The sequence below is a fragment of the Taudactylus pleione genome, unplaced genomic scaffold, assembly GCF_031769625.1.
Source record: "Taudactylus pleione unplaced genomic scaffold, aTauple2 ptg000154l, whole genome shotgun sequence".
Taxonomy (NCBI): Eukaryota; Metazoa; Chordata; class Amphibia; order Anura; family Myobatrachidae; genus Taudactylus; species Taudactylus pleione.
In genome coordinates, this window is record NW_028284556.1 from 16,847,903 (window position 1) to 16,874,695 (window position 26,793).

Sequence of the window (26,793 nt, forward strand, 5' to 3'; positions counted from 1 at the left end):
TGGCTCAAGCAAAGTTTGTGTACATACATGAAATAAATTTATGTTTCATTTACACCCTATACAAACAGCCTGAAGGTAATTTTATACCATATTTTTAATAATTTGTGCCTTAGACAAAGTTTGTGTACATTGAACCATCAAAAATCAAAGGTTTTATTATTTCAGTCATGCCAAAATTATTCCGCAATTCGGAATATTCCGTATTTCGGAATATTTGGATATGGGAGACTCAACCTGTATATATATATATATATATATATATATATATATATATATATATATAAATATATATATATATATATTTTTTTTAAATTGGCAACTATGGCCCTGATTCAGACCCACTCGCAATCGGCTGTCCGCTTGCAAGTGGGTCGATGGTCTGCACTGAGCATGCGCACGACGGAGGGAGCTCCGTCGTGCGCATGCGCCAGACGCGATGAGCGAAGGACTTTCCTTCGCTCGTTGTGTCTGATCAAAGGGGGAGTGCTGTCGATGTTGATTGACAGCACGTCCCCTTTGGTGGGTGTGTCGGGGGCGTGCCTCCCTGACGGGGGCGTTCCCAAGGGAACGCCTCCCGTCAGAAGCCGGCCCACTGACATCACTAGTGATGTCAGTGGGAGTGATTTTGGCTCTGATAGAGCCAAAATCACTCCGGGCCTTGCGGTTGAAAACCTCAACCGCAGGCTCCGGCTTGCAGTGGCGATGGTCGCGATGGTCACGACCATCGCGGCCATCAAACTGCACGCTCGTATAGGCTGTGGGTGGTGACCCACAGCTATACGAGCGTCCAGGAGGACGCTCCATTTTTATGGAGGGCGGCCCTCATTCAGAGCGTGCGCTCTGCTCAGAGCGTACGGCTCTGAATGAGGGCCTATGTCCTTAACCAATTATAAATTACAGAACACGTAGAAATTTATATTGACATGTTACTAAGTATTTTTTAATGATGACCTGATGTTAGCCTACTGTACATCTTCTTTCATTTTAAATGCAGCATTTTAACTTAACATCTGCTAAAAAGCCACAGATTGACTAAACTTGAGTTAAAAATATTTAGCTGTCATTAGTATTTAGAATTAGTATACATGATCAACAGAGATGCTCACGTTTATGTTCATTTTAATTTTTGTAAGGTTAAGCAAAAGCTTATTAAGCAAAATTCATGGTAAATGCAATTTTGAGTCAATACATAATATTTTGGCATCCATAACTGTCTGACAAATTATCAGAAATACATTCAACTGTCCAATCTAATATAAAATATTACTTTTTTTATCATCTTTGTTACAGAAGGTGCTTTTCCTCATTTGTACAATCAAATTGTGCTAATTGCATAAAAAACATAAAGCACATATAATATCTCACATTTCACAAAGCAACAAAGACATAATATAAAAAACAATGCATATTTTGTGTGGGTAAATTAACAGTACTGACTTTAGCTGCTATAACTATATTGCAATTTTTTTCCTATTTAGTAATCTTCATAGCAAACAGATACAAATACTGTTTCAGCAAAAAGAGAAACATTATTTAAAATGTGCCAATGTGCCTCAGTGGTGTTGCCGCTTAATTAGTATATTTAAAGGGATATTTTAAATAGTGGTTCAGACAGCAAAATGAATGACTCCATTGTGGAGAAATCAATTTTGCTTGTGTATTTGTGGTGCAAATTGGTTTTTAAATGGTGTTTTGATAGTGCAAGTTACCATTCCCGTTATTTAATATTGTGATGTCACTTGAAGGTAGCAATAATAAATTGATCACAACGTATTTGTTGAAAAAGGTTTTTTTTTTTAAATATTTAGAACTATGGTATTTAAAATGTAACTAATTTGAAAGTTGTGCATTTACTGATGTGGCTAGTAAAACTTAGGCACATGAGAAATAATGCAAATATAGTGACACATCTATATATCTACTACATATGTATGATTATATTGGGCATATAACAGACCAATGTCACAAAGAACAAGTTCAACATGGCACCATTAGTACAGACCCTCAGTCTCTTAAATGTCTTTTTGTGCTGCAAAAAATTGGAACGAGGTATCTCTAAGCCAATGTTAGAACACAAAACCACCCCACAATGAATTTCCTTTTTTAAAATGACTAATTATTATACTTTGCTTGTTATCTTGTATTTAAACAGATTCAAACAACACTCCTGTACAGCAAATCAAATGCACAGAAGCCAAACTATGAACCTAAATTCTTTCATCGCTTTTCTAATAAAAAAATAGAATAAATGTGCTGTATCAGCTAAAATAATTATTTTGGTCCTTTTGTATAAATTAGTGCATTTCTGGGATTTTAACCCAACATTTCTGTTACTGCTGATTTTACATTCAACAATAGTGCAACTTTGCATCAAAGGATAATGTAGTTCAGAGACACACTGTAATAAAACAGTGGGTATATTTATTATGCATGAGTTTAGAGGGAGGTCTAGAATGATGTATTATTATAATATATGTTGTGAATAGATCGGTCATGCTAAGTAACTGACACTGAAACAAGCTACATCTTCCCTATGTAAATAAGCAGCATTTGGTTTTATGTGATCATTCTATCTAGTTTCTAATAGTGCAAAGGGTATACTATTGATAAGTCTCCACTTATCAGATTTGTTTCTTGCAATTGTTTTTATGTTTTATATGGAGTAGGAGTAGGTATCTTAAAACTGTTATTTTTGGAGGTAATAATATAAGCTCCTTTATATGTGTTTTTTTTCAGTGTTAGATTACTAAACTATACAATTTTCGACTGTGATCTATCCTGTCTCCGTCATCCTCAATGGCTCCCACTGCAGGGATCAAGATGGATAGATCACGAGGAGAGGAGGACTGTTGCATCAATAGCGGGCTAAGTATAGCCATGAGGGCAGGGTGACCATATTGCTAGTATTTTATATTGTGGTGAGAAGTGTGTTATGATTTGTAATATGTGGTGTACACATCCAAGGCAAAATTCAGAATTAATAAATTTTTTTGACAAGATTAATGTCCATTTCAATGAAGATCAAAGCCAACTCATTGGTGAGGTGGAGGTGTGTTGGTCACAGCTAAGGCCACTAATGTCTTGTTTTACAGTTAAGTGGGTGTATCCACTTAGTGATTTTAAGCAGTGATTGCACGATAACGATGTCGTTATTGTGCAGTCTCTTGCAAATCGCGCATGCATCGTACATGCATCGGGCATGTTTTGGTCGGAAATGACCAGTGATGTGCGTGCCCGCTGGTCGTTTCCAACATCTATCATCGCCCGTACATGCTGGTCAACTTGACGATCCTGCCAGGGTCAGCACGTGAGGGGAAGATGGATGTGCCTACACTGAACGAGTGAACGTTCAGTCTAGGCAGATCACTAGACATGGAAACGACAGCACGATTACAATGTTGTAATCGTGCTGTCGTTTCCATGTCTACTAGTAGATATGCGGCATTAGTCTAATTATATAAAGTGTCATAGAAAAATATGATGCCGAGATGCTGATAAAAGAGAACACAAAAAAAGACAGCAATCTGTTTTAATGAAATGTATGAATAGTAATAGCGCCCTGGCCCAAGTGCCCACCCTATTCTACTGCTTATGGGCAAGACTAATGACATCTAGTCCTTTAAGACTACAGAACTTCCATAAGAGCATTATATCTAATATTTTAGGCACCACGTGTATTCATGGATATATTTGCCATGACAAGTTTAGCAAGGTGTTAATCAAAGGTACAGAAACCGCTGATAAACACTTCAATAAGTATGTAATGTACTGTTAGAGAGTGGAAATGATATACAAGAGTACATGACAATGGCACTAGCAATACCTACAATAACACTGAGAAATAGATGCGTTAGGATATCTGTAGATAAGGTGGCCTTGAAAATGATATATATTTTAATGCTATATGTTTAAGTGATTAAAACTTGCATGTTTGAACCTATGGTATTCATTGATTATGTGTTAGCCATTGTACATGCTATCTTCACTTCTCCTAGAAATTAAAAGCTGTAGAAAAGTTGTGCTCTTCAGCAACACAGTGCCACGTGTGATAGCGTGCAAAAAATAAAGGTAAGGATTGATGACAGTCCTTAGCCCAATAGTTCCTCTTCTATTGTGAAGGATAGCAAGCAGACTATGAAACCCTGTACTAGAAATCATTAGTGATAGACGTGTGCCGGAGTGTGTTTACATATGCAGCATTATTCAGCTATTGTGATGCACTCACTACAGATAGGTAGTATACTGCTGGGAATTTCTTGGCGCTAAAGGCCAATTAATTAAAAAAACAAAACAATAAACCCATTACAGTAAAAAGAAAATGATTTTATACTGCGCTCTGTAAACTCGCGTCTTCCCTGTTTACATAAAAAGACTGCAAACATGGTGAAGTTGTGGGTGCAGCAGTTACTGGGCTCTGGCTGTCTTCCTCTTGAGCTACAAAGTTTTCTTTGGGTGTATGCATCCGATGTGCATCCAGCATTTCCAGCAACAGGTCGTAGAGTGGCACAACGTTTTTGCACTTCATACTGTACAGATGTTCCATTCCTTTATTGCTGTAGAGATAAATGTAATAGCTTGTATTAGACATTAAAGAAAGCTACTGTACGTTGTAAACAAAGTTTTGAAAAGAAAAGATTACACTGTACTCAATGCTGTTTAAGAATTATGTCAGACCATAAAACTGTTGCTTGGCCTTTCAATCCCACTATTAAAGGTCTATTGCCACTTAAGTGTTAAAACATCACAGTTTGTCTCTAAAATGATGGGAGGAACAATCAGAAGTTACAAAGTCCCTGTATGTAGCTGCTAATTGGTTCTCCCATTAAACCCCTTTCTCCATTGTAGCGCTACATGGCACTGGTTTGCATCCAAGACTGTGAGAGGAGCACAGTAACAAAAACAGCTGTGTGGAAAAGTCCCCATGGGTTAAACATTATAGAGTATTATGGATAATGCAGCTTTAATACAAGCAAGTAACTAATATAGCCTATGGGAATGACTGTTCTTTATACACTCAAGTATTGGGAAGATCTGAAGCTGGTTAAGATCTGAAATCTAATAAGAACAGGTGCATTAAAATTATTATCACTCCATGCAAAATGTACGTATTAATGAGGCTTGAAATTACTTCTAACACTCAGTGCAAGCGGACTACTTTAACTTACAAAGATTGTATGCAAGGCTTGCCATAGCTATAAGATACAGTACAAAGGTTTTGATTTTAACAAAAATAATTTATATATTTTTGCCAACCAAGCCAGCTGTTGGAACACAGTGTTATTTCAAATTCTTAATATATATTATAACCAACAGCAGCACACATCCAGCAGCATGCTTGTCACACATAGTTGCTGCTGTTGGTTATATGATGCATAATATGCTTCAATCTTGACAAAGGTCTTACAGGACTGAAACGTTGATGACGACACTTTGATGCTGCTTGGATTCTCTATATGATTAAATGAAAAAGCGTTACTACTTTGGTGAGTGCCCTCTGTTTTTTCCTATATTGGGAAATACTCTGGATATATATATATCTATATATATATCTATATATATATCTATATATATATCTATATATATATATATATATATATATATATACAAACATTTGTTTTTGTTTAAGTAGAATTTGGTTTAGGGCCTTGTCACTCGGGCCTTTTTAACAGCACCCATGTCAGTATGGAAGAAAGTACAAGCATGTACTTTCATCTTTGTGCTCATCGTTAAAGGATGAAGGTCAAGATTAATTGAATGATTTGTATTTTTTCATGCATGACTTAATGTTGTATCCGGATATAAAAAAATAAAACACTTAGTCTTATCAAGTATGCCATCTTGTATGCTTTGGAAGGCTTTTAGATCCATAGCGTTTCAGAGTGGACTATTTCATTAAAGCAAAAGATTTATAACATAAGGTAGAGCCAAGTAATAGTGCACGATGCTCAGAATCCTTTGCCAAGCACGTCTTATTGTTGACTTATCGGAACCCTAACTCTGAGAGATTAAGATGTGTTAAAAGAGCTTTATTAAAAAGTACTGGGAGTAACACGTAAAAATTAAAATACTGTTCTTAATCTATGACACGTTTTAAAAAATTAGATGCATAACTTGAGCTATTAAACCCTACTTCTCGGAAATGTTGTCTCTATGATAACCTTTAGTCTACTGATCAAAAGGCCAAGGGTCATTTATTAACTGCAAATAATGCAGATCTGCACTACTTCTCTATATGTACAAGTGCTATTTCATGTCGGTCTAGAGCATTTGAAGGTGCACACCTTATTGCTACTCCAATCAACCTGCACCTAGCTTTAGGGTTGAATACACGCATGGTGGAAAGAATGAAATGTGACTTCCAAGTCCAACCTACAACCACTTTAGTACCACCTCTGTTATTAATTTTGCGCTTTGTTATTTTCTTAAAATACATCATACTTTAGTTTAAGTTATGTCTGATATTATGACAGTAAGTGAACAACAGGTTGTCTTTATTGCACGTGTCTTCTTTGCATTAGTCTTTTTCCTGTGTTTGAACGTTTATATTACTTTGCAAAAAGTAGCTCTATAAATACACTTTCCCATTGTAGTGGAACCGCAAAGTGCAAAATCCATTCCAGGAAAAGTATAGGCAAAACCATGTTGCACTGTGGAGAGTGTTAATATTAGAGATGTGTGGTTCGGTTCTCCAGAATCCGAATCTACAAGAATTTCATGAATCCAGATAAATCTGAGTTACGGTTCTGATCTCCTGAGGAGATCCGGATAAATCCGAGTCTCGGTTCTGATCTTTCCAAAGTTCGTAACTCGGATTTTAAATCTAAATTTCAGGTTTTGGATTGCATAAACTACATGATTTTAGCTGCTTTTAAAAACTTTTTAAAATTTAAAAAACAAACAAACCCAGATCCAAAACCAAAACACTTGAGGGTGGTTTTGCAAAATCAAAAACCAAAGCCAAAACACGAAGATGAATCTAGATCCAAATCCAAAACCAAAACACGGGGGGTCAGTGCACATCTCTAGTACAAACAGATTTAGGGGGGAATCCAATTAGTTGCTGTAATCAGCCCCGAAGCGTGGCTGTCGGCAGCACTTATCTGGAATTTTTTTTACAGGACCTCAGCTGGCCCTCAACAAAAAGCCCTGATAATGAGCCGGTTTTCGGGAAGCCGGCAGCGAAAACATATAGGTCTGTGTACTTATCACAAATTCTATGTGTATTCGCCCGAAAACTGATAATTTTTTTGGGGAAAAAAATGGACTCTAATTAAATTGCCTGAAGAAAAAGTCCAGTTTTTCACCCCCTGTAAAATTATCGGGGCTTATTGAATTTTAAGGATTAGGGAGTCAATTGGATTTTCTTCAGACTCTTATTATAAAAGTCTCTGATTTCTGGTGCTGTAATTAGAGATTGTGGTGATCATTTTGATTATTTTAGGTAGGCTTTTGCAAATTGTTGACTTGTGTTTTCTAAGTGGAATGGGTTTAGCTAGAGGCGGACATATGAGCACAGTAAGGTTGTGTTAGTATAACTGCAAAAAAATTAGACAAGTATGCAGATACATGTTTTAGTAGGAAGATCTCAGATACACTGATACGTGTTGATTGTACCCATACAGCCGAACAATACTTAATCCCTTTTTCTGTGGAAGATGAATCCCACTTGTCATCGCCATGTACACTAAAACTGCGGACTATAACTTTTTTTAACCTTCCCACTAGTCCGTATGACCAGTAGGGAAATGCAGGCAGGTGGAAGGGAGTTCCTGGAAGTGCGTATATGCACACTGATGGCACTGTAAAAAAACATATGTGAAAAAGGTGAGGGGAGGGACTGTAAGCTCCTCTATCTCACCCACCCAAACTATTTGTCCCCATATATATTTATGTCTGTTGATCAGTGTAATCATGAGGTATTAACCACTTGACTAGGCATTCAGAAAATCTGAGGCACCCACATTTGAAAGAGGGGATCCCCTCATTCAATTTATGTGACCACTACTAGTTATTGGCTGGTGAACACATGTGAGCACTGGACAATGTTACCCTGCACTATGGAAAATGGCCATTTTACATTTATGGGGGGAGAACACTAGTTGCCCTATCACACCCACAATGACAATGGCAACTGTGGGGGCAACCGTATTTGAAAGAGGGGAGTCCACTCGTTCATATTATGTGGCCCACTAGTAGAAATTGTCTGGTGATCACCAATTTTACCTCACTGCTGAAAACAGACATTTTCTGTATATGTGTGGTGTCATGGCCAGGGTATTTCAGCATGGCGCTAGGCGGGTGTTACCTGTGAGGTCGTTGTGGCGTGGGCTGTCTGGTGGCGGAGCTGGTGTCTGGCGGGGGGCTTTGGCTGCGAGCGTTGTTGTGCGGCCCTGTTGTCACTCTGCGCTGGTGAGGCCTGGCGGCGTCTCCGTTCTGTTTGGCATGGGCGCCGCCATCTTGCCTTTGGGCCATGTGATTCGGCTGGCCAATCCTGGTGAGTCACATGTTCCCCCTGGCCAGTAACAGCACGGCATGGGGTATTTAGGAAGGGTCAGTGCCTTCCTTCTTTGCCAGTGCAACGTGTATCTCAGCCTAGCTGAGAGGGAGTTCTCTGTGCTTTCCTGTTCCTGTGAATTCGCTGTCTGCCAGTCTGCCTGTCAGCTCCTAGCTCCCACTGGACTACCCCGCTTCCTCCATCAACCTTGCCCATACCTGAGTGCCTGAGCCTGCTGACATCCTGTGCTTCAGTTCACTACCTGAAAACCTGGCTTGATTATTTTCAGTTCACTACCTGCAAACCTGGCTTGATTATTTTCAGTTTCACTACCTGCACACCTGGACAGCTCTAATTGTTTCTACTTGGACATTAACCCTTTTGCTCCCACCACAGAACTCTTGTGCACATTTATATATTCCTGGACTTTTATTTACTGCCACATTATATGTCTACTCAAGCACTTATTAAAAATCCTAGTTTTATTTTCAAATCTGCTTCTGTGATCGCTCCTGCTACCACCCCGGGTCCACAAACAACCCAGAACATAACAGTTTGCACTGGCCCCATGGAGCCGGCCACGGATCAGGAGTCAGAAGTGGATTTGTTCTGGTGCATTTCTGGTCGTTTAGAAAATCTGGAAAACATGCAGCATCAGATGGCTCAATTTCTGCAAGAGATGTCCAAGCGACAGGATAGTTTGCAAACTTCCTTTTCTACCCCTGAAGTACCAGCATCTACATCCGCATCAGCGTCTGGGAATACAGGAGGCAGATCATCTCCCCGCTTACATCTTCCTTTACCAAATAAATTTGACGGCAATCCTAAACTCTGCCGAGGATTCCTAAATCAGTGTGACATACATTTTACCCTGCAGCCTGACAACTTTCTAACTGCAAGAACTAAAGTGGCTTATATAGTCTCTCTGTTATCCTGCCAGGCCTTGGAATGGGCTTCCCCACTCTGGGAGCGCTCAGATCCACTGCTGGATAATTACGCAGGCTTTGTGTCATCCTTCAGGAGGATTTTTGATGAACCTGGGCGTACTGTATCAGCATCATCAAACATCATGACACTGAGACAAGGGGTCCGTCCTGTCAGTCAATATGCCGTGCAATTTCAAATTTTAGCATCAGAGCTCAAATGGAATGAGGAAGCCCTCACCTCGTCCTTCTGGCATGGGTTGTCAGACCAACTAAAGGATGATCTAGTCACTCGAGAGCTTCCTACTAATCTGAACGACATGATTTCGTTGTGTATCAAAGTTGACCTACGCTTCAGGGAACGTCAGGCTGAAAAAAACAGAACTGACCGGCAAAGGTCATTTACCCCCTCCATTTCTACCTGACCCATTCCTTCTCCTACTGAAGAGGAGCCTATGCAGGTGAATCATACACACCTCTCCAAAGAAGAACATCAGAGAAGAATGCAAAAGAACCTCTGTCTGTACTCCGGAGAGTCCGGTCACCTGCTGATATCCTGCCCCCGTAAACCGGGAAATGCCAAATCCTAACTGACCCTGGAGACATCAAGTTAGGAGTTATGAACCCGTCTCCAAAAATTAAAGATTTCATGATTACCCTAGCCTTTGATCTTAAACCCAAACCTGTCTTTGCTACTGCTCTACTTGACTCGGGAGCAGCCGGAAATTTCATAACGTCTAGTTTCATAGATAAATTTCAGATTCCTTGTTTGTCTCTCAACCATGCCATCTCTCTGACCTCTATAGATGGACGCCCTCTAACTAACAGGATAGTCACCAAAGAGACTCAACCAGTATTGGTCCAAATTGGAGCACTTCATTCTGAGTCCTTAAAATTCCTGGTGATATCAGAGGCCTCTCAAGAAGTGGTTCTTGGTCTACCCTGGTTACGTCAACATAATCCCAGAATTGAATGGAGTTCTATGCAGATTCTGTCATGGGGTATGGACTGTCAGAAATCCTGTCTTCCAAAAATTCGACCTGTGAGAAAGACAGTTCCATTAGTTTCTTCTGCCATTCCCAAGGAATATCAGATGTTCGCGACGTGTTCTCTGAGCAACAAGCAAATATCTTACCCCCTCATAGGGAATGGGACTGTCCAATTGAATTGATACCTGATAAGATACCACCTCGTGGTCGTACCTATCCGCTGTCCTTGCCTGAGACTCAAGCCATGACCAAGTACATCCGGGACAACCTGGCAAAGGGGTTCATTCGCCCCTCTACTTCACCTGCCGGAGCTGGGTTTTTCTTCGTTGGCAAGAAGGACGGTGGTCTAAGACCATGTATCGATTATCGAGGCCTTAATGACATTACAGTAAAGAATCGATACCCTCTTCCCCTGATTACTGAGTTGTTTGATAGGGTCAAGGGCTCTGTCATTTTTTCTAAATTAGATCTGAGAGGGGCTTACAACCTCATTCGTATCCGAGCTGGCGATGAATGGAAGACCGCTTTTAATACCAGAGATGGACATTTCGAGTATTTAGTAATGCCTTTTGGATTGTGTAACGCCCCTGCTGTCTTTCAAAGTTTCATTAATGAGATTTTCCGGGATCTGTTATATGTTTCGGTTGTTGTCTACCTGGATGACTTACTGATTTTTTCACCCTCTGTGGCTAAACATCAAGAACATGTTAAAGAAGTTCTGACCCGTTTGAGAGAAAACCACCTTTACTGCAAACTGGAGAAGTGCGTCTTTGGAGTGCCCAGTGTACCTTTTCTCGGCTATGTAATATCTGGCTCCAGTTTAGAAATGGACCCCAAGAAGGTACAAGCAATTCTGGATTGGACCCGACCTCAGACACTGAAGGCCATCCAGAGATTGTTGGGCTTCGCCAATTATTATAGACGCTTCATTAAGGGATTTTCTACACTGCTGGCTCCCATTACAGCCTTGACCCGCAAAGGTGCTAATCCTGCCCAATGGTCACCTGAGGCAGAGTCTGCCTTTCATCTTCTAAAACAGGCCTTTATCTCAGCACCAGTTCTTTGACAACCAGATCTGGACAGGCCTTTTTTGTTGGAAGTGGACGCATCATCTGAAGCTGTGGGAGCAGTCTTGTCTCAACGTTATGAGGACAACCGAGTCCATCCGTGTGGGTTCTTTTCTAAAAAATTCTCACCTGCCGAAAGGAACTACGCCATAGGTGAGCAAGAACTACTAGCTGTATAGTTGGCGTTGAAGGAATGGAGATATTTGCTAGAAGGCGCCAAGTTTCCATTTACTGTATTTACGGACCATAGAAATCTCCTATTTCTCAAAAACCTCCAATGTGTGAGTCCTCGTTTGGCCCGCTGGGCAATATTCTTTGCCAGATTTCAGTTCACCCTGACCTTCCGGTCTGGAGCACTTAATCAGAAGGCTGATGCCCTATCGAGATCTCTCCTCTGTGATGATCAATCTGAAAATCAAATCAATACCCCTGTCTTGGAATCAAGAGTTTTCGCCGCATTACAAGTTCAGCCTTCTACGGGAAAATCATTTGTGGCCCCGGAATTAAGGAAGCAGCTTCTCACTTGGGCACATTCCTCTCGCTTCGCAGGGCACTCAGGTACTCGGAAGACCTTGGAGTTCCTGAAAAGACACTATTGGTGGCCTTCTATGAAGGCAGATATAATGGAGTTCATCTCTTCCTGCTCCTCCTGTGCCCAGCATAAATCATCACGACAAGCTCCAGCTGGGGAATTGCTTCCATTACCTACTCCATCACGTCCATGGACGCATCTCTCCATGGATTTCGTCACAGACCTGCCAGTCTCTCAAGGTTTCCACACTATCTGGGTTGTAATAGACCGATTTTCTAAGATGGTCCACTATATACCGTTGAAGAAGTTACCTTCTGCCCCTGACCTGGCACAGTTGTTTGTCCAACACATATTTCGTCTACATGGCCTTCCTGCTGAAATTGTCTCTGACCGTGGTGTGCAATTTACTGCAAATTCTGGAGGGCTTGGTGTTCTGTTCTTTAAGTTAAACTTTTCAACGACCTACCATCCACAAAGCAACGGCTCCACCGAGAGAGTTAATCAAGATATAGAGACTTTCTTAAGAATTTTTATGTCATCTTCCCAGGACAATTGGGCTGCCTTGCTTCTGTGGGCTGAGTTTGCACATAATGCTTCCAACCACTCGTCAACTAACCAAACGCCATTTCAGGTTGTATATGGCCTTCATCCTCGTGTTCCCGAATTTCAAAGCCTGCCTGTTTTCGATGTTCCGGCCGTGGAGGACACGGTGCGGAATTTGGACTCAAGTACGGTCTGATTTGTTGAAGGCATCCTCTCGCTAGAAGACCCAGGCCGATAGAAAGCGTAGAATAGTTCCACGCATGCAAGTAGGAAACCAGGTCTGGTTGTCTACTCGGAACCTTCGTCTAAGAGTTCCGTCTATGAAATTCGCACCCCGCTTCATCAGTCCCTTCACCATAACAGAAGTCATTAATCCAGTGGCCTACCGTTTACAGTTACCCCCATACCTAAAAATTCCCAATTCCTTCCATGTTTCCTTATTAAAGCCCCTAGTTCTGAATAAGTTCCATAATGCTCTACCTGCTTCTCCTCGAGTCCAGACGGAGAGAGGAGTTGAGTTTGAAGTTGCCCAGATCTTGGACTCTCGTCTGCGCAGAGGTCATCTTCAGTATTTGTTGGACTGGAAAGGTTACGGTCCAGAGGAACGTTGCTGGACCAATGCTCGTGATGTCCACGCTCCCACGCTCATCAGGAGATTCCATTCTGCCCATCCGGAGAAGCCTGGTGAGTGTCCTGAGGCCACCCCAAAAGGGGGGGTACTGTCACGGCCAGGGTATTTCAGCATGGCACTAGGCGGGTGTTACCTGTGAGGTCGTTGTGGCGCGGGCTGTCTGGTGGCGGAGCTGGTGTCTGGCGGGGGGCTTTGGCTGCGAGCGTTGTTGTGCGGCCCTGTTGTCACTATGCGCTGGTGAGGCCTGGTGGCGTCTCCGTTCCATTTGGCATGGGCGCCGCCATCTTGCCTTCTGGCCATGTGATGCGGCTAGCCAATCCTGGTGAGTCACATGTTCCCTCCGGCCAGTAACAGCACGGCATGGGGTATTTAGGAAGGGTCAGTGCCTTCCTTCTTTGCCAGTGCAACGTGTATCTCAGCCTAGCTGAGAGAGAGTTCTCTGTGCTTTCCTGTTCCTGTGAATTCACTGTCTGCCAGTCTGCCTGTCAGCTCCTAGCTCCCACTGGACTACCCCACTTCCTCCATCACCCTTGCCCATACCTGAGTGCCTGAGCCTGCTGACATCCTGTGCTTCAGTTCACTACCTGCAAACCTGGCTTGATTATTTTCAGTTCACTACCTGCAAACCTGGCTTGATTATTTTCAGTTTCACTACCTGCACACCTGGACAGCTCTAATTGTTTCTACTTGGACATTAACCCTTTTGCTCCCACCACAGAACTCTTGTGCACATTTATATATTCCTGGACTTTTATTTACTGCCACATTATATGTCTACTCAAGCACTTATTAAAAATCCTAGTTTTATTTTCAAATCTGCTTCTGTGATCGCTCCTGCTACCACCCCGGGTCCACAAACAACCCAGAACATAACATGTGGGAGACACTACTCCCATAATTATACATGAAAACATGGAGTCACCCACATATGGCAGTTACAGCGCTTGTATCATGGAAAGCAAGCTAACTTACTGTACAAGTTACACAAAGCATCTGTCCCCAGCCATGGATCATTTTCTCCCAGCTCCACTACACACTGGCTTCTCCTGGCTCCACTGTTCAACTGTGACAGCGCCAAAAGCTTCTCAAAAGGTGCAGGGAGCCAGATGGGGATCATGTAACTAAGGAGCTCAACTACTTAGTTTATCATGATGTTGAAGATGTGTTGTGGGTGCAACTGGCATCCCCAGAGACCTGGCAACCTAAGCTGCTGCCTGATCAACCTAATGGTTGATCAGGCACTGACATCTTTAAACCCTACTTTTTGGGACCTGTTACTTGCATGTTTGACTTATTTCACTCTGTCAGGTCAATATTGAGAACTGATTTGGACTTTGGAATAGGAAGCTTTTGGAATTATTCTACATTAGCATTTATTCAGTTTATCCATGGCTCTATTTTAATTTTTAATAAATGTGTATTATCCCTTTTCACGCAGTAGTTAATTGCAATGTTTTATTTTATTTTTATTTTATTCCAGTTCTCCCTATACTGAGCTGTCTTCCTTTTCTATATCTCCATTTTGCATTTTATAGGTGACTACCCTGTATAAGACTGCTGGTACACAAGGGACATTAGTATTGATTTAAATGTATCACCCTCACAGTGTCATTCAGGAGCCTTTTTGGCTTAGCCCTTCTAGATGTGATCTTACCTCATATGCCTGATATGTGAAAGAATAAGAAGCAATTGAGCCAGTCGTCTTTGCTGCTGCTGAAGGGAAAGTCCAGTTTTAGCCATAAAATGCACCAATGAGTCTATTATTTTGTCCAAAATCAAATGAATATGGTCAGTGTCTTCTAGTGATTCTAATGTACTAGACAAAAATGTATATACACCTGAAAAAAAAAATTAAGAATTAAGTTGGCATATAAATGTTGCTCAAATATTATGGTGCTGAAAGGCAAATAGTATATATAACATAATGTACACTGTAAATATTAACAGCCATAAAGCATTAATGTAATCATAAAGGAATGAGCCTTATGGGTTGTGTACAGGTAAGTCACTCCAAGATGATTGTTTATATATACACAAATATACACAACACTTTATAATGGTGAAATCTAGCATCACAATAACTTATCTTATAATAAACTTATTTTGCCCATTGTCTTTTTCATTAAACAGTCTTCAATCTCGCTATTTGTGAATGTTATGCATACAATTTTTTACATTCCATCATGAAATTCAAATGAATCATGTACCAAGCTGGGTTATGAGTATAGTACAGATAATTTTCCACATAGTCCCCACACTTGTCTAAGCAATTGTTCCAATGGTACACCAGGATATCTATCCCGGCATAGAAGAAATCAGAGTCAAGTGCCCGAGGCCAGGACATGATGGCTTGCTGACCTTCACCATCGGTTGCAAATCGTCTTTCACCCAGGTACTTTTTGAAGGTCCAAAGAGATGGAAATCACTCGGTGCCAGGTTAGGGCTGTAAGGAGGATGGTTCAATACCTCCCAATGCTAGCGCCATAGGAACTCATGAGTGTTGCCTGGCATTATTGTGCAGCAAATTGATGCCTGTCTGCAGTAACGCAGGTCGTTTTCGACTAATTGCCCTTCGCAACCGGCTCAATGTGTTTCAATAGCAGACAGCATACACAGTATCTCCCTTTGGGGTAGATGTACTAAACTTTGGAGAGTAATAAATTGGAGGGAGATAAAGTACCAACCAATCAACTCCTGTCATGTTTCAAACAGCCTGTAAAAAGTGACAGTTAGGAGCTGATTGGTTGGTTCTTTATCTCTCTCCACTTTATCTCTTTCGTAGGCTTAGTACATCTTCCCCTTGGTGAGGAAATCAATAAGAAGCATGACCTTGTGGTCCCAAAACACAGTTGCCATGACCTTGTTTGCTGAGTTGTTTTGAATTTCTTTGAAGGTGGGGACGATGAGTGTCTTCTTTTCATGGATGCTTGCTTCAGAGGCAGATTGGGCCGCCAGGATCCCGGGCCGTTTCCCGCGGGGCCGGTCCCTATATATGTCTTTAGGGGCCGGCGGCTGCCTGGCGCGCTTCCATCACTCACCACTTCTATGATCCACCGTCCCGGCCCCAGCTGCCACGATCAGAGCTGTCCAGCTCCGATTAGGCAGTGTTGTCATGACGTCTCTCCCATCATGCAGAGCGGGCCGGCTCGGCGAGACAGAGGAGCGGATGCAGGAGCGGGGATTAGGGTAAGTGGAGGGGTTTCTTGTGTCTGTCTGGCCCTGGGATCACTGCTGGGGGTACTGCTGGAGGGGGGGTGGACTACTACTGGGGGCACTGCTGGGGGGGATTACTACTGGGGGTACTGCTGGGGGGACTACAACTGGTGGCACTGCTGGTGGGGGACTACCATTGGGGGGAATTGCTGGTTGGGGACTACCACTGGGGGCATTGCTGGGGGGGACTACTACTGGAGGCACTGCACTGGTGGGACCACTACTGGGGGCACTGCACTGGTGGGACCACTACTGAGGGCACTGCATAGGTGGGGATTACTGCTGGGGCTACTGCATAGGTGGGGATTACTGCTGGGGGCACTGCATAGGTGAGGATTACTGCTGGGGGCACTGCATAGGTGGGGGACTACTACTGGGGGCATTGATGGGGGAGGACTACTACTGGAGCACTGCTGGTGGGACTAGTACTGGGAGCACTGCACCAGGGGGTTAGTACTGGGGCACTATATAAGGAGGATTTCTACTGGGGGCACTATATAAGGGGCACTGCATAGCGGGACCACTACTGGGGCGACTGTATAAGGGGCACTACTGGGGGCACTGTATAAGGGGCACTACTGGGGGCACTGCATAAGGTCTTGTGTAGCTATCTGAGGTGGGGGGGGAGGGCTCAAGGTTGAAAAAATGCCTAGGATGACAAGAAACCTTGCACCTGCCCTGCATCTCTGTATACCTCGTTGGCGATGAATTTTAGTTGCTGATGTGCCCTTTAGACGTAGAAATCTGATCACACTATGCACCTCAAGGTTTGACCTTGTTTCTGCCAGCCCTGCCATCTTACAACTGATTTTGGGTCTATATGACTGATATAAGGTGCAGTCTAATGGTCATGGTCTACCTGCTCTGGCCTGGCAGGAAATTAGAATGAAATATAGAACAATACACACATGAGAGATCTTGTTACCTTACTTATTGAACCACCCTCGTATATGGTAACTACATTATTATTATTATTATAATTTATTTATATGGCACCACAAGTGTTCCGCAGCACCTTACAAATACATAAACAAATAGGTGACCAGTAGCTTACAGTACAATACAATACAAAGCAGGACAAGGACATGGATAATATACATTGCTACATTAGCGACCATAACACCCAAATAAGCAACAGAGCATAAGCAACCAAGTGTTAGGTGCCCTAGTGTGGAGAAGTAGATGAAAGCTAATTAAGAAGAAGCACAAGGGAGTAGAGGGCCCTGCTTGTAAGAGCTTACATTCTAAAGGGGAGGGGCAATACATAATAATAGTGCTTCATATGTCCCAAATCGGGTATGCGAAATGGAGCCCGACACTCCCCTCCCACAGCAGGGAACAGAGAGAAAGGACTGCAGGAAAGTGAGGCCAGGATAAGTGTAAAGCAGTGGCGTCCCAAAGGGGTGTGGGCCGCACCCGGGTGTCACTCACCGAGGGATGACACCAAGGTGCAGACTCCCTCTCAGTGACTGGAGCCGGGTGCTGCACTGTAGCATTAAGTGCAGCACTCGGCTCCTGACACTGTGAGGGAGCCGGCACTGCAAACAGGGCAGTCCGCACCTCCGGCATCCCCATTCCCCAGTAATAACCATGGGGATTCAGGCCACACACCCTTTTCGTTGGCGCACGTGTTCACCACACGCACAGCATCCCTTCCTGCCCCAGTTGACAAAGCGGGGAGGGACGCCACTGGTGTAAAGCGAGAGAGGAATGGAGAGGAAAGACCCATTGACCCTGCGAATACAGAGTCCAATATTCTAATTCATTACAATGGATTAGTGTTCTTAAAAAAGTTGGCTGCAACATTGGTGAATGCCCAGTGGGTGTTTTTATTTTTAATAAAGGACTTAAATGGTGATTGTATGTTTATTTGACTGTATATTTTTGCAGGTACACTAGACGCCACAGTGGGCACAAGATGCCAATGCATGCTGACGTTTGTTGTTCAACAACTGCTAGCATGCACTGGCAGTTATGTGCATACTAGTATTGCACCAACAACAACAAAAAAATATCCTATTTAACCTTGTTAACCTACTTGTTGGAGGTTAGCCCTGCTGCTTACAGCGCAGTGACGTATACCCTGGGGAATCTCTCCCCATTCTGAACAGGCTTCGACTGATTGACTCTATGATAGGTCAGGGCCGAAACTAGGATTTTTGTCACCAGGGGCAAGACAGTAATTTGGCACCCCCTGGTAATTCCCCCTGCAGCAGTGCCCCTATAGTAATGTCCCCTGAGGTAATGCCCCTGTAGTAGTGCCCATATGATAATGCCCCCATAGTAATGCCCCATAGCAATGCCCCTGTAGTAGTGCCCATATTGTAATGCCACCATAGTAATGCCCATATGTTAATACCCAATAGTAATGCCCCATATGTTAATACCCAATAGCCCATGCTCCCATATTAATGCCCTTGTGGTAATGCCCATGCCCCCATTATAATGCCCCTGTGGTAATGCCCATGCCCCCATAATAATGCCCCTGTGGTAATACCTCTGTAGTGCCCATGCCCCAATAGTAATGCCCCTGTAGTGGTCATGCCCCTGTAGTGCTCATGCCCCTATAGTAATGCTCCTGTAGTGCTCATGCACCTGTAGTGCCCATGCCCCCATAGTAATGCCCCTGTGGTAATGCCCATGCGCCCATAGTAATGCCCCTGTGGTAATTCCCATGCCCCCATAATAATGCCCCTGTAGTGCTCATGCCCCATTAGTAATGCCCCTTATTGCCCATGCCCCCATAATAATGCCCCTGTGGTAATGCCCATGTCCCCATAGTAATGCCCCTGTGGTAATGCCCATCCCCCCATAATAATGCCCCTGTGGTAATAGTAATGCCCCTGTGGTAATGCAAATGCCCCCATAGTAATGCCCCTGTGGTAATGCCCATGCCCCCATAGTAATGCCCCTGTGGTAATGCCCATGCCCCCATAGTAATGCCGCTGTGGTAATGCCCATGCCCCCATAGTAGTGCCCCTGTGGTAATGCCCATGCCCCCATAGTAATGCCCCTGTGATAATGCCCATGCCCCTGTAGTGCAACTTATTAAAAAAAAATACTTACCTTGAACCCTGCTCCTGTATCCAGCGTCGCGTCCGGTCCGCCGGCTGCTCCTCGGAACTATGGGGGAGATGTCATGACGTCTCCCCCATAGTGCCCGTGGGGAGAGCCGGAAGCTGGAGTTTGGGAGAGAACTCCAGCCTCTGGCTACACCGCGTCGCTGCAGAGAAGGAGCCGGGCGCCGTCCGGCTTGGAGCCTCTCTGCAGCGCCGGGCTGGAGGTCACTGGCACCGGGTACAGCGGCTCACCCGGTGCACGTGCACCTCCAGCCCCCCCTAGTTGCGGCCCTGGATAGGTGAACCCAATGTTGCAGGCTTCCCCCGTTATAGTGTCATCAGTCTAGCCTGCAACCTAGACTATGAACACTGGTGCTGCCAATTGTGTCTGTGTTTCTTTTAAATACTGCAATTATCTGTGCTGATGTTCATCGTCATCTGATGTAATTTCAACTCAGCATCATAGGAAACATAGGTTCTCTGTAATATAAGAAACTGATCTTCAAGAAAAAACCAGACCAAATAATAGATATTTAACATAAGTTGGGTACACACTTTTACAATCACACATTTACAAATTTAATTTCAATTACACTTACATCCAGGAAGTTCCGATCACAGTGTTGATTCATGCGTACACACCTATACAATCTAACTTGTGATACAGGAAACTCATATGTCTTAAACAGTGGTTCTCAAGCTCCCTCATCAGGACCCCACATGGTTCACGTTTTCCAGGTCAACCAGCAGGTGCACAGGAGTATTCATTACTCACTGACACATTTTAAAAGATCCACAGGTGGAGATAATTATTTCACTTGTGATTCTGTGAGGAGACCTAGAAAACATGCACTGTTTGGGGTCCTGAGGACCGACTTTGAGAACCTGGGCACTAAAACATCAAAGGCAGCACTGCTGCTGGAGGAGTATGGGCAGAAGCATCGGGCAGAACGGTCGGCAGTGCGTACACACTTCACTTTTTGTCCAATACTGTACCATCAAATGATTTAAAAATTAAACTGCACGTAAAACCTAATCTTCCGATGCGACCGGTTCTCTTTTGAGAAAACATGATCGAGGATACGTACACACTCTCAAGATACCGCATGACTGGATTGGGAATCCTAAAATCGGTCCGACGATTGTTTAGGTGTGTACCCAGCTTTACTTATCCTGGTAAGATTGGTGTTGCAGCTTACGGAAAGCAACCTGTCATGAGGCATTTCTGCTTTAGTAACAATTCTGTTATGACATCAAAGTTAAATATACTAGAGATTAGCAAAATTGGTGTGAAATACTGACATGATTTAGGTACAGTTCTATTTCTACAAGTTACCTTGTTTCAGCATTTGTGATTAAACCAAGTAAACTTAAAGCCAGTGCAATCAATAAAAGCCATTATAATTCTGAAATGTTTTGTTGTTTTGTATTTAAGGTGTGTTCTTCGTGCTGTATTATTGTTGACAAAAAATGGAATGAATCATTTTTTTGTGATAATCCATATAAAACAATTCAGTGGTGATGCATACTTATGTAATCTGTTACTTGATAACACAACATTTTTAGAAGATACTCTATAAAGCCGACTCAATTCTGCGGAAGTTTAGAAGTACAAATTTCGTGCACATCAAGTAAAAATCGTGCACATAATGACTAATTTTCATGAGGTGCGCTGCTTCAGTTCTTGTAAAGGCCATTCACAAGGATCGTGGTGATGTAGCGTCAATTCTACAGTGCATGAAAGAGAATGTTACTTATTGAATATTAGCGCTCCCTATGTGGCCTTCTGGTGTGGAAAAAAGCTGCTGCCAAACAAAAGAAGAATGTGCATGTACACTAAAAGATAAATGAAAAACTGGCTGCGCTAATAAACCAACCCTACCAATTCTCTAAAATGAATTGCTCCTGACGAAGGTGTTGAACACACGGAAACGCGTTGAGCAAGTCTCTAAACAGAAGCAACTGATTACAATACGAGGCTGCGAGGCTGAATATATTGTGCCAGACCGTTAAGAACGGACCAACTCCCCACCGTACATGCTGTACATGCTAACGAGCTACAGAACATCAGTAGAACCAGTTAAAGCTCAAATACCTCTGGAGCTTCACCAGCCAGCCGCCTGTTCATCTCTCAAGCAGAAGTTCCACTGTGAGTTCCAGCAGAGGAACATAGAATATACTGTTCCTATCCATCCATTTTTTTGCTACCAATTCATCCGCGGGCTAGTTTGGAACCCAGTCTGACGAGGGGACATCTCACAGATTCTGCGCTGCTACTTCAAAGTACAGTGGGTGAGCTCATTTTTGAACAAATCAAATCACTTTTGTTTTATGCCGGCATAACAAATGACTATTATACACCTCGGTTCTCAATCCACTTGAAATTTGTGTATATATATATCCAGTGACTTTGATTGTGCCGGATCACAAACTATATATATGCAAGTGCATAAATAATACAGCTGTATTGTTCTCAACTGACTAAAAACGGATTAACATAAGCCTTCAAGACAATATTCTGTACGTACAGTGCTGGCTTTTTCACAAAATCTTTAGATCATTTTCCAAGACTTTATTTTCACCTTTCAATTTTTTAATTTACTTATTTATTCCTGTCATTGTTTTATTATGAATTGTTTATATACACACATACATATATATATATATATACACACACACACACACACACACACACACACACACACACACACACACACACACACACACACACACACACACACACACAGTGCCTTGCAAAAGTATTCACCCCCTTTTGCATTTTTCATGGTTTGTTGCCTCACAACCTGGAATTAAAATGGATTGCTTGAAGGTGTGCATCATTTCATTCACAGAACATGCCTACAACTGTGAAGTTGTGTTTTTTTTATATTGTGAATCAAACAACATTTAGGACAACATAACAGAAAACCTCAGCGTGCATAACTATTCACCCCCCTAACGTCAGTACTTTGTAGAGCTACCTTTTGCGGCAATTACTGCTGCAAGTCGCTTTGGATAAGTCTCTATGAGCTTGCCACATCTTGCCCCTGGGATTTTTTCCCATTCCTCAAGGCAAAACTGCTCCAGCTCCTTCATGTTGGATGGTTTCCGCTTGTTAACAGCAATCTTCAAGTCTGACCACAGATTCTCAATTGGATTGAGATCTGTGCTTTGACTAGGCCATTCCAACACATTTAAATGTTTCCCCTTAAACCACTGGAGTGTTGCTTTAGCAGTATGCTATTGGTCATTGTCCTGCTGGAAGGTGAACCTCCGTCCAAGTCTCAATCACAGGCAGACTGAAACAGGTTTTGCTCAAGAATATCCCTGTATTTAGCACCACCCATCTTTCCCTCGACTCACATCAGTTTCCCAGTCCCTGCTGCTGAAAAACATCCCCACAGCATGATGCTGCCACCACCATGTTTCACTGTGGGGATGGTGTTCTTGTGGTGGTGGGATGTGTTGGGTTTGTGCCACATGTATCATTTTCCTTGGTGGCCAAAAAGTAGAATTTTAGTCTCACCTGACCAGAGCACTTTCTTCCATACATTTGGGGAGTCACCCACATGCCTTTTGGCAAACTCAAATCGTGTCTTCTTATTTTTATCACTAAGTAATGGATTTTTTCTGGCCACTTTTCCATAAAGCCCAGCTCTATGGAGTGTACGGCTTATTGTGGTCACATGCACAGATACACCAGTCTCTGCTGTGGAACTCTGCAGCTCCTTCAGGGTTACCTTTGGTCTCTGTGCTGTCTCTCTGATTAATTCCCTCCTTGCCCGGTCTGTGAGTTTTGGTGGGCGGCCCTCTCTTGGCAGGTTGTTGTGGTACCATGTTCTTTCTATTTGATGATGATGGATTTGATGGTGCTCCAGGGGATCATCAAAGATTTAGTATTTTTTTATAACCCAATCCTGAATTGTACTTCTCAACAACTTTGTCCCTGACTTGTTTGGAGAGCTCCTTGGTCTTCATGGTGTGATGCCTCTTGCTTAGTGGTGTTGCAGCCTCTGGGGCCTTTCAGAAAAGGTGTGTTTATACTGACAGATCATGTGACACTTAGATTTCACACAGGTGGACTTCATTTCACTAATTATGTGACTTCTGAAGGTAATTGGTTGCACCAGAACTTTTGAGGGGCTTCATAGCAAAGGGGGTGATTACATATGCACATGCCAATTTTCTGAATTTTATTTATGAAGATTATTTTTTATATATAATTTTCTCATTTCACTTCACCAAATTAGACTATTTTGTGCAGATCCATCACGTAAAATTCAGATTAAAAAAATAAAATAAATTACAGGTTGTAATGCAACAAACAAGGTAAAATGACAAGGGGGGTGAATAGTTTTGCAAGGCATTGTATGTCTTTTTGCTAAATAAACAAATGTATTATAGAGAATTGGTAGTGGTAGTATTAGCGCAGCCAATTTTTAATCTTTCTACAGTGCATGACATGGGAGAAGTGCATGAAAGAATGAGAAAATCACTCTGAACCCCCCAAAAATGGCAAATGAGATAGCAGAACAGTTTTAGAATAATGTTATTGACTATAAGCAAAGGATTGGATGCACTTAAAAGGTGTCATATGGTTGATTTTACATATTTTAAAAATGGTAGAAATATGATAGCCAGCAAGTGTGTTCAGCAAACTAAAGTCTTTCCAGTATATTGGGGTACAGAAAAATGTTTGTAAAGTGATTTTGCAGTGTTTTTATATAAATTTGTAAATGAGGGAAAAAAACACCTTTAGCTCCCACCTGCAAGGTCAAAAAATACTTTAATCGATATGACACATCAACCTACTTGTCCCACATCATTTCACCCATTTACTAACTTTTTAGAAAAAATCACTTGGAAACTGACATTTCTTTATTGGCCCCTCAGAGTGCATGATTATTCATTGGGAGGGGTGCACCAGTGGTTCTGCACTTTCTCCTGTCCTTAAAATAAGGATGTTACTTACCTTTTTCCCTGAACAGAGAGTGTGAGAAAAAGAACACAATCATGCTCAGGATTTTGTCCAGGATTTTGGAATTGAATTGTAAAGTGTTTTTTAGACTATGTTTTCTATAGCTACAAATGGCAAATCATATTCTTCATCCTTGGAAAGTACAGTATGCAATTTACAAACATCTGAAACTGCAAATTCAGTTATGTTTGCTATGACAAAATTTCCATGTCCATGCACAGAGCGGGCTTGACTATAGGGGTGCCTCAGTCATCCTGGGGTAAGTTTCAAGGAATATAGGGTTTCTTAATTCAATGAAAATATAAAATTAAATGTTGGTCACATTTATGAGTTGATGTTTTCCTATCCACTACTGTGACATCAGAATCGTTCATCTTCATTTACAACTTTTAATAAACTTAAATCCATTTCAAACCCCTGTGAAGGAACATGGGAAATGCCAGCCACAGCAGCACTTACACTGCCAGATGCGGCCGACCAATGATCGAATCAGTAAGGCATGTTGGAAGATTTATCCTGTCCGACCATCCGATCATTTATGATCAGTCGCTGCAATACACTATGTAATTATTGGCCAGATCCACCAATAATCTGCGGGTTGGGAAGGTAATTGCATGAGGTAATGCTGGCTTTACTTCATAAGTCATTTGGATAATTTTTCTTTTATTTTGCTTTCGAATTTGTTGAATGTAAATCTGACCAAATGACTGAATAATATTCTAGTTGCAGAAATGTTGGTAACTTCCTTCCTAACTTTCTTACAGGGGTAATGAATTTTTTACCTTAGTTAAGTAGTGGCCACGGGATGTAGTTATATTACCAGCGTCCGGAATGCCGACAGCCAACATCCCGAATGAAGATAAGCGGGTCTTGTTAGGTCTTAGCCACGAGGGGGGGGTTAGGTTTAGGAACCCTCAGGGGGAGATTAGGGTTGGGCACCCCCCAGGAAGGGTTAGGGTTAGGCTACAGGGATGGAGATTAGGGACCACTGGGGAGGGGTTAGGGTTAGGCACCCCCCCTGGGAGGGGTAGGTTTAGGGTGTGGGGAGTGGGGTTAGGATAGGGTTAGGCACCACTAAGGTAGGGTTAGGGTTAGGGGGTAGAGGGGTAGGGATAGCATACTTACCAACCCTGTCGGGAACTTCATCCATCGGGATCCTGCTGTCAGGATTTAAAATTGAACCTATTCAGCCACCGGTATTTCAAACCCAACCTGGTGGCCACAATACACTAACACCACTTCCATGAGAAGCACTGGGTTCTTTAGTTTACTTAATGTCTACTTTCAAAAAAAACCAGAAAAAACTGGAAGCAATTAAATTAGGGGTGAGCGGGTTCGGATTTCTGAAATCCGAACCCCCCCGAGCCCCCCCGATCCGAGTCCGATCCGAATCAGGCTCGACTTTTCCCGCCTGACTCGGATCTGAAATCGAGGCAAAACGTCATCATCCCGCCTTCCGAGTCTCGCGGGTTTTGGATCCTATATAAGGTACCCACGTCGGCGCCATTTTCTCACTCGGCTGTGGACAGTGAAGAGGGAGGGTGGGAGTTAGGGCTGTGTAGTGTAGTGTAGTGTAGTGCTGCTGTTGTCCACTACTTCAAAGTCCATAGGGGCTGGCTGTGTTGTGCTGTGCTGCTGTTGTTAATAGGGGCTGTGTCCACTACTTCAAAGTCCATAGGGGCTGGCTGGACTGTGTTGTGCAGTCAGTTCTCCATAGGGGCTGTGTCCACTCCAAAGTCCTGTGCAGTGTCCCAGTCCTAAAGGAGTGCTGCAGTGTTGTCCAGGGGGTGCTCTGTCCATCAGGGGTGCTCCCCACAAGTGCTAAAAAAATAATATATTTTCTGTGTTTGTGAATTGTGTGCGCAGTAGCCGCACGTGCATCAACAAAGTAGTGCCAAGCGTGCGCCTGTGTCATAAGTAAAGGGCCGGCTGGCTTGACCGTTAAGGGTGCTGTAACCCCCGAAAGTACACTCCAGTCCAAACCAAAAAAAAAATTATTTTCTGTGTTTGTGAATTGTGTGCGCAGTAGCCGCACGTGCATCAACAAAGTAGTGCCAAGCGTGCGCCTGTGTCATAAGTAAAGGGCCGGCTGGCTTGACCGTTAAGGGTGCTGTAACCCCCGAAAGTACACTCCAGTCCAAACCAAAAAAAAAATTATTTTCTGTGTTTGTGAATTGTGTGCGCAGTAGCCGCACGTGCATCAACAAAGTAGTGCCAAGCGTGCGCCTGTGTCATAAGTAAAGGGCCGGCTGGCTTGACCGTTAAGGGTGCTGTAACCCCCGAAAGTACACTCCAGTCCAAACCAAAAAAAAAATTATTTTCTGTGTTTGTGAATTGTGTGCGCAGTAGCCGCACGTGCATCAA

The 26,793-nt window shown here is 42.9% G+C and overlaps 1 protein-coding gene across 1 annotated transcript in view; it reads right to left on the reverse strand.

The window, feature by feature from the left end:
* Nucleotides 1–4,248: 4,248 nt before the first annotated feature.
* The window catches only part of ESR1 (estrogen receptor 1), a 283,323-nt gene continuing 260,778 nt past the window's right edge, over nt 4,249–26,793 (reverse strand). The window contains exons 7-8 of the mRNA XM_088474493.1: nt 14,834–15,017; nt 4,249–4,553 (exon numbers count right to left, since the gene is read on the reverse strand). Coding sequence (XP_088330619.1) covers nt 4,325–4,553; nt 14,834–15,017 — 413 coding nt within the window. The 3' untranslated portion in view covers nt 4,249–4,324. The remainder of the gene's footprint in view (nt 4,554–14,833; nt 15,018–26,793) is intronic.